The 8,431-nt window shown below is 37.0% G+C and overlaps 1 protein-coding gene across 4 annotated transcripts in view; it reads right to left on the bottom strand.

The window, feature by feature from the left end:
• The window catches only part of G2E3 (G2/M-phase specific E3 ubiquitin protein ligase), a 67,875-nt gene that overhangs the window by 17,428 nt on the left and 42,016 nt on the right, over positions 1–8,431 (bottom strand). For all 4 annotated transcript variants that reach the window (XM_030318868.1, XM_030318870.1, XM_030318869.1 and 1 more), the window contains 4 exons: positions 5,297–5,403; positions 4,247–4,363; positions 993–1,117; positions 755–887 (listed from right to left, as the gene is read on the bottom strand). In XM_030318868.1, the coding sequence (XP_030174728.1) occupies positions 755–887; positions 993–1,117; positions 4,247–4,363; positions 5,297–5,403 (482 nt within the window). The remainder of the gene's footprint in view (positions 1–754; positions 888–992; positions 1,118–4,246; positions 4,364–5,296; positions 5,404–8,431) is intronic.

Below are 8,431 nucleotides of genomic sequence, written 5' to 3'. Positions count from 1 at the left end.
TCTTTCTATGTGCAGTGCAATCTGATATTTTACATTCTATTTTAGCCTGTTTTTCTTTTTTTCATGTCGGTTACACTGACTTCATGATGATATGTTGGTCCTATAGTTTAAAAAACACTCTTCCAGGGGCACCTGGGTAGCTTAGTTGGTTAAGCTCTTGATTTTGGCTGAGGTCATGATCTCACGTTTTGTGAGTTCAAGCCCCACATCAGGCTGTGCACTGACAGCCTGGAGCCTGCTTGGGATTCTCTCTCTCCTTTGCTCTCTGCCACTCCCCTGCTCTCTCTCTCAAAATAAATAAACATTACAACAAAAATAAAAACGAAACAAAAAACGCCTTTCAGGGATGCTTGGTGGCTAAGCTGGTCAAGTGTCCAACTGTGGCTCAGGTCATGATCTCTCTCTGCTGTCAGCACGGAGCCCGCTTTGGATACTTTGTCCCCCTTCCTCTCTGCCCCTCACCTGCTCACAGTCTCTCACTCAAAAATAAACATTAAAAAAAAAGGAAAGGAAAAGAAAAAGAAAAAACACACTCTTCCAGAATACTAACATCAGCTAATATGCTAAGTGTATAAAGCTACTTCCTATTGTAATTTTTTTCAAAATAGAGTTTTATAGGGATTGCCTGGCTGGCTCAGTTGTTACTGCAAGTGACTCTTGATCTTGGGGTCATGAGTTCAAGCTGCACATTGGGTATAGAGCTTACTTAAAAAAAAAAAAAAGTTTATATTTTTCTCCAATTCAAAATACATACCTCAGAAGATCTTTATGCTGGGCTCCAGGTGACTGTCTGGGTAATTTAGGTGATGATTCTTCCAACAAACAATCAGTTATTCCCACATTATTAGTGTTGGGTAATGTATGCTTTTTGGCTTTTTGGAAATCCTCTGCAGATTTAAAACCCTATGTTAGCATTATAGAAATATAGGAAGAAACTTTTCAATAATATACATTTGAAAAAAAATTCTTTATTCAAAATTGCAAAATATTACCTGAATTGTAGAGAATACCTCTACATTCCAAACACTCCCAATTTTGTTCCCATGATCGTAATGAGGAACAAGCTAAATGTGTTCCGCTAGAACCACAACACTGACAGCGCTTTATTTCCCATTTGCTGAGGATATAAAGAGAAACAGATGTTTACATTTTGGTATTAACTTGGTCTAATTCCAACCACTAGCACTACCATAGGCCAGCACATATAACCACATATAACCAGCTCTTCTACAAAAGGAGGAAAAATAGATTATCTGCTTTGATACTATATTACTTTTTCTTCAAGTATTTTTTTCCTATTTCATTTATTATGTTTATAACCTCCTCCTCTAAATATTCGCTAATTTAAAAGACCTAAACTAAATATCAACATGTACATGCACATACACAAAAATATAAACACTAGAAAGAATATGATTAAGAAAGAAAAAAATTTCTTTTATATTTGGAAATTACTACAGCCAAAGGGAGATTGCTATGTGAATGCGTCCAACATGGAAGAAGCATTCATTAAATATATTATTTACCTAAAATATCTTTCCAATTCAATGTGAGGAACTACTTCCTACAAAAGATTGTTCAGACACCGATACTGGGCAGCTCAACAGGATCCAGATGTTACTATCTTGCCCATATTCATATTCTCTTATTTGTTCCCCTCCACCCCCACCCCCACCCCCATGTTTCCCACTAGGCTGTGTGGTATATGTGTTTTCTGTATAGGTGTGGGTATGGGTTGTGGTGTGGTGCCTACTTTTCGTTTGATTATGAGTAGACCCTCAATGAATCAAAATGGATATACATTCCCTGAGTGCATGGATGTGTAGGTGATGAGAGAGGCAACTGGAAACCCTCCCGTCCAGTAGATATAGGTGAAACTCTCTCTGTGTGGATATGGGATATGGGTCTACAGCTGTGTGTCTCCCCAGCTTCCCCCGATAGTTCTGCCAAATGATGATGAAGAGAAAGAAGAGCACAGCACTTAATATACACTAGGACCAGTTCTCACTCTTATACGAAAAGTTTAATCCTTGTAATTTTAAAATGTAGGGAAAACCACTGTTACCCTTCATTTTAAAGAAGAGGAAACCATAGCATAGACGGGTAAATAACTTGCCCAATTAAATTTACACTGCTAGTAAGTCTCAGTGAGGCTTCCAACCTAGTTTACCCGACTTCATTCAGGCCCATGCTCCTAACCACTACACCATGGTGCCTTTCAGCAAAACTGCTTTTCTATCACTAGGACGAGGGAGTGAGATTACCAGAAAAAGCATTCAAATGGCAGGTATTGTGCCCCAGGAGAAATGAGAAGGGATAGCAATCTCGAATAACTGCTAGAAAGAAAAGGGAGCTTGGTAACTACTGACTGGGTGAATAAATTTAGAAAATATCAGCATTAATGAACGTATTTGCTTCTTAGAAATCTAAAGTGCTGGGGCATCTGGGTGGCTTGACTGGTTAAGCGTCTGACTCTTGATTTCAGCTCAGGTCATGATCTCACGGTTCATGGGTTTGAGCCTTACATCAGGCTCTGCACTAACAGTGTGGGGCCTACTTGGGATTCCACTCATGCTTGCCCCCGAACCTGCCCTCAAAAAATAAATAAATAAGCTTAAAAAAAAAAAGAAATCTAAAATACCTTATTGTTTACAAAGCACATCTATATACATCATCTTATCTGTGTGTCAGCACAACTCTTTAGAGGGGGTATTGTTGGTGTTTACAAATGAATAATCAGGATCACCAGTCACATAAGAATATACAACACTTGCCATCTTTGATAAGATCTCTGCCCTTAAAGAATTTTTAGTCTAATGAAAAAAACAAACTTGAATAATGTCAATCATATTGTAACATGCACACAAAAGAAAAAAAACCAGCCCAGAATGGGAAATCAGGAGTGGTAAGAGCTGCTTAGGGAAATTTTTCAAAGCTGGCAAGACATCAGCTGAGTCTTTGCAAATAAGAGGTATCTTACCCAGCCAAATCACTTTCCATGAGAAACAAGGCTCCCAATATTCTGCTTTGCACTTTAAGTTTCAGCTTGCCATGTTAAGTAAGATTGCATAACAGGGATTAAAAATTTATTGAAATATCCTCCATAAATTTCAACAAAACTAGATTGGTTACTGTTTATTCTACATCTTAAAAAATGGAAGATACTCTTGATTTCTAGTATCCAACACAGTATAGTGTACACAGAGGGCACATAATGATTACTGATTCAGATTAGAGCCAATATCCACTGACAGTACTTAAGAATAATCAATAAATTTCAAATGCCAAACCCTTTTTATAGTGATCCAAAAGAATACTGCTAGATTATTTTAGTTAAATTAAGCTATGGAATAGTGCCATCCAAAAGAAACACAATGCGAGTCATTTAATTTAAACTTTCCTAGTACATGATTGAAAAAGGTAAAAGAAACAGATGAAACGAATTTCAACATTTCCAAAATATGATTTTGCTTGACATGTAATCAATATAAAAACAAATATAAAAAATTATATTAACAAGATACTTTAAAACTTATTAACAAGATAAAACTTATTAACAAGATACTTTAAGTTATTTTTGTCTTACTGTTATGGGCTGAATTGTGTCCCCTCCAAATTCATAAGTTGGAGTCCCCAAACCCAGTACACCTCACTATGTATCTGTATTTGAAGATAGGGCCTTTAAAGACATAATTAAGATAAAATGAGGTCATATAGATGGGCCCTAATTTAATATGACTGGTGTTCTTACAGGAAAAGAACATTAGGAAACAGGCAGAGGGACAATCATGCGAAGACAAAGTTAGAAGGGAACCATGTGCATGACAAGGAGAGAGGCTTCAGCAGAAATAAAACCTGCGGGTACCTCTATCTGGAACTTCTAATCTCTAGGATGGTGAGAAAATAAATTTCTGTTGTTAAGGCAGGCTTAGCAAATGAAGACACTTAAACCACTTCTCAATTTGGAGTAGGCACATTTCAAGTGTTCAACAGTCAATGTGGCTAGTGGCTACCATATAGGACAGTGTAGCTCTAGAAAATGAAGGCTCAGTAAATACACCACAGAAATAAGTTACAACTATGCGGACAACAATAATTTCTCTGTAAAAACGCATTTAATAAATATACCTGCAAGTTAAAACTTCAAACATTCTAAGAGCCAAACTACATTTCACGAACTAGAAAACTACTTCCTCAACCGACGGTTTAAATAAGGACACTAAACACATGGGACTTCCCAACATACCTATCAGGTGCATTATAGTCTCGCCCTTCTTTGCAACGACATCTCCGGACATCACAATGCTCATAGTGCTGCAGAAGTTCTTGATAAGCATTTTCCTCTAATTCCCAAGATGCATCTCTGTAAATGAAGAAAGATATAAAATACACTTTGAACTAAAATTTTACATAAAAGGATTGGTAATGAATATAAAAAAAACTTTTCACATACTTGGGGATAAGGATAAAACTTTTGTTTTTTAGGATTAATCATTCTCTTCAAGATATATATCTATTAGTGTCATTTTATCCTACAGTTAATTATTCTTACAGTGAATATTCAAATGTTAAATGAAAAATTAGAAATTTTCTAAAATTTACATTTTTCCTAATATTTCACTTCTAATTTTTAAACGTCAAGTTTAGTGCCATTATTTCTGGATTCCTCCTCTTTAAGTATTAAGAAAATCCTTCTTATACACTTTAAACCACATCCTGATTCTCTTAGATAATTTATACATACCATTGTGAAGTCTGTTACTTGGGTATAAGTCAACCAATTAATATTGTACACACTGAGGTATTTATTAAGAGACTGTAAGTCAATTAATGAGACATTTAAGTCACAGCCCCTGCCCTCAAGAACTAGCAATCTGGGGGGCGCCTGGGTGGCGCAGTCGGTTAAGCGTCCGACTTCAGCCAGGTCACGATCTCGCGGTCTGTGAGTTCGAGCCCCGCGTCAGGCTCTGGGCTGATGGCTCAGAGCCTGGAGCCTGTTTCCGATTCTGTGTCTCCCTCTCTCTCTGCCCCTCCCCTGTTCATGCTCTGTCTCTCTCTGTCCCAAAAATAAATAAACGTTGAAAAAAAAAAATTAAAAAAAAAAAAAAAGAACTAGCAATCTGGGAAGAAGGAGGCAGTTTTGGGGGGGGGGGGGCAGCAGCTTTACATTTCCCCATTTAAGATGGCTGCTTATTTATAATTTTAATCATTCATAAATGATTATTTTGATTATTTCCACTGTTATTAAATACTACATTTAAATTATCTTTTTTGTCAAAGGCTAAATGGTACTCACTTTTCAGGAATATGAATTCCCATTCTCAACATTTCTTTCTGAAATATATCACTATTATTGCATATTGTGCACCTAAAGAAAAACACTCCTGCATTTATTGCTTGAACCTGTAATAGAAAACAGAAATCCATTGTTAACAATTTAATTATAAATTATAACAGCTAACAGAACATGTGATATTTTTGACTTAATATATTATGAAAACAAATTTTCTATGCTAGTTCTCAAGCTTTGATAAATGAAGTTATTCTATTGCTAAAATTTTGAGATTTTTTTCCCCCAATGATCAAAAATAATTGTTAATGAATCGGCTATTCTTAGCTTTACATCTATCACTCACATATTTTTCTCAACCTTTGTTATTTTTTCTTTCTTAGGTCATTTTCTTTTTTTACTGTTTACTTATGTGAGAGAGCAAGTAGGAGAGGGGGAGAGAGGGAGGGAGGGAGAGAGAAAGAGAGAGAGAGGGAGAGGAGAGGGAGAGGGAGAGAATGAATCCCAAGCAGGCTCCATGCTGTCAGCACAAAACTCGACGTGGGACCCAAACCCACTATCATGAGGCCAAGACCTGAACCGAAATCAAGAGTCAGACACTCAACTGACTGAGCCACCCAGGTGCCCCTAATGTCATTATTGTCCTCAAATATTGTGTTATCCATCACTCTCTGTGAATAAAACAGTAAAAATATTGACTTACTTCATCTGGAAGGGTGTTTAAATAAGTATTACTATAAATCATTCTTGGTTCTGTTTTTAACTCAATCTCAAAGTTACTTTTTTCCTAAGAGGGGAGAATTATAAAACCTATTCTCACTTTCAGCACATAGAAATACAGAGCCCTCAGGCAGAGAGTACAAGGAAACAGAAAACTATAAACCTATTAGAAAGAGTAGCCAATCTCTATTTAAAAAAACTAGCAGCACATATTCATTTAATAACTATTTACCCCCCATTGTGTAGGTGCTGAACACTATGCTATGTACCAAAAATAGAAACATAAAATAACTTAGATCCTATATCAAGGAATTTTTGTGAGGTACAATTATAATTTGTAAAAGAGTGTGTCTTTAAGTATATACATGGAAGAGAGAGGAAGAAGTACCTAAGTCTATGTAAGAGCCTGACAAAAATGTCACAGGAATTGCGAGGTCAAAGCAAAATTTGGAAGAGGAAACAAAGGTTTACCAGGAAAATAGGACAAAAGACATTATAAGGAAATGGAATTGCACATATCAAGTTTCCATGGCAAGAGAGAGCACAATGTGATCAGGGAACTAATTAATAATATACTTCGGGATTACATGCTGGCAATACTGAACTCAGTAATGAGGTTAGACAGGTAAATCAAAGCCAGTAATGTATGTGAAAAACTGGTAAGGAATAAAGCATGCAGGAGAAAAGGACAGTTAGTAGGCTCCTTCGAAAGTCTAGCTTAAAAAAAAAAGTGTCTAAAGTTATATCACAGAGGGTTAAGGCAGAGGCTAGCAACAAATAAAGATACACAAAAATAGCTACCAGGTTGAGCGGATAGATGGGGAATTTATGAATGATAATGAAAACAAATTAGACTTGAGGTTCAAAAAACATTAGTAGTGAGGCACCTAACTGCTATGTCAGAAGAGTGAGCAACTTTTGGTCTCAGGCTCATGGGTTCAAGTCCCACATTTGGTGTAGAAATTACTTAAATAAGTAAAATATAAACAAAAGCAACCACCAAGTAGCAAGTGGGACACACACACACACACACACACACACACAAAGAATGTGGGAGGGAAGGGGTGTGTGGGTGGCTCAGTCGGTTGCCCCGACTCTTGATTCTGGCTCAGGTCATGATCTCAAGGTTCTAGAGATAGACACGTGGAGCCCCAATGGTCAGGTTCCGTGATGACAGCTGGAGCCTGCTTGGGATTTTCCCCCTCTCTCTCTACCCCTCCCTTTCTCTCAAAATAAATAAATAAACTTTAAAAATGTGCGAGGGAAGCAACAAGTTACTAAAATCTATGAACTAAAGGGTTTTTAAGCAACTGTACACAGATACCAAGATCTTAGTAAATAGAGTATATAATACATGAAAGTGTCTAGTATGGAGGAAAAAAACAACAACATGGGGCATATGGAAGATACCAACAAGACCATTGCAATGATGGAGGAATCCAAACTGAACAAGAATAGTGGCAATTCTCTACATACACAGAGTGAAAAGTTTCCATCAATTTTTAAATGCTTATTTGTTTTGAGAGAGACAGCGTGTGTGCACACAAGCAGGGGAGGGGCAGAGAGAGAATCCCAAACAGGGCCTGTGCTGTCAGCACACAGCCCAATGTGGGGTCCAAACTCACGAATGGTGAGATCATGACCTGAGCCGAAATCAAATTGGACACATAACTGAGTCACCCAGGCACCACCAATTTTTAAAATATTAATCTGCATGCTCTCCTCACAAAATCCCAATGTAGTGGTCACAAATGATGAAATATGCTTAACCAAATACAATTCTCATTCTATTTCTTCAGTCTGTTTTTCCTTCGACTTTTTTATGTTAATGAAGTTCAGGAATCAAAAATTTTTTTTTCTTTGAGGGGCGCCTGGGTGGTTCAGTCGGTTAAGTGTCCGACTTCAGCTCAGGTCATAATCTCACAGTCCATGAGTTTGAGCCCAGCATCAGCCTCTGTGCTGACAGCTCAGAGCCTGGAGCCTGCTTCGGATTCTGTGTCTCCCTCTCTCTCTGCCCTTCCCCTGCTCATGCTCTGTCTCTCTCTGTCTCAAAAATAAATAAAAACATTAAAAAAAAATTTTTTTTTAATTAAAAGAAATTTTTTTTCTTTGGGTATTGATATATAATGGGAAAAACTCCATTTACTATTTCAGTTAAGACTTGTGACAGAATGGCAAAGCACTGTCAGCTCCTTTACTGAACATGACTCAAGAATTAGCTTTTACTGGGCTCTAATCAAGTAATAAAGGCATGTTAGTATTTGTCATAGGTGTTCGTGTGGCTGTGATTTTATATTATATTTGCATAAAGTAGGCCTACACTGTTGTAAGAATATTATTTTAACTTTTTAATGATGGGATTAGAAATTTGGTATTTTCAGTGTTCACACAAAGCCATATGAATACTAGGGTCAAGTCTGA

The sequence above is a fragment of the Lynx canadensis genome, chromosome B3 (assembly GCF_007474595.2).
Source record: "Lynx canadensis isolate LIC74 chromosome B3, mLynCan4.pri.v2, whole genome shotgun sequence".
Classification (NCBI taxonomy): Eukaryota; Metazoa; Chordata; class Mammalia; order Carnivora; family Felidae; genus Lynx; species Lynx canadensis.
Note: the sequence above shows the minus strand (reverse complement) of the source record. Positions and strands in the feature narration are given on the sequence as shown.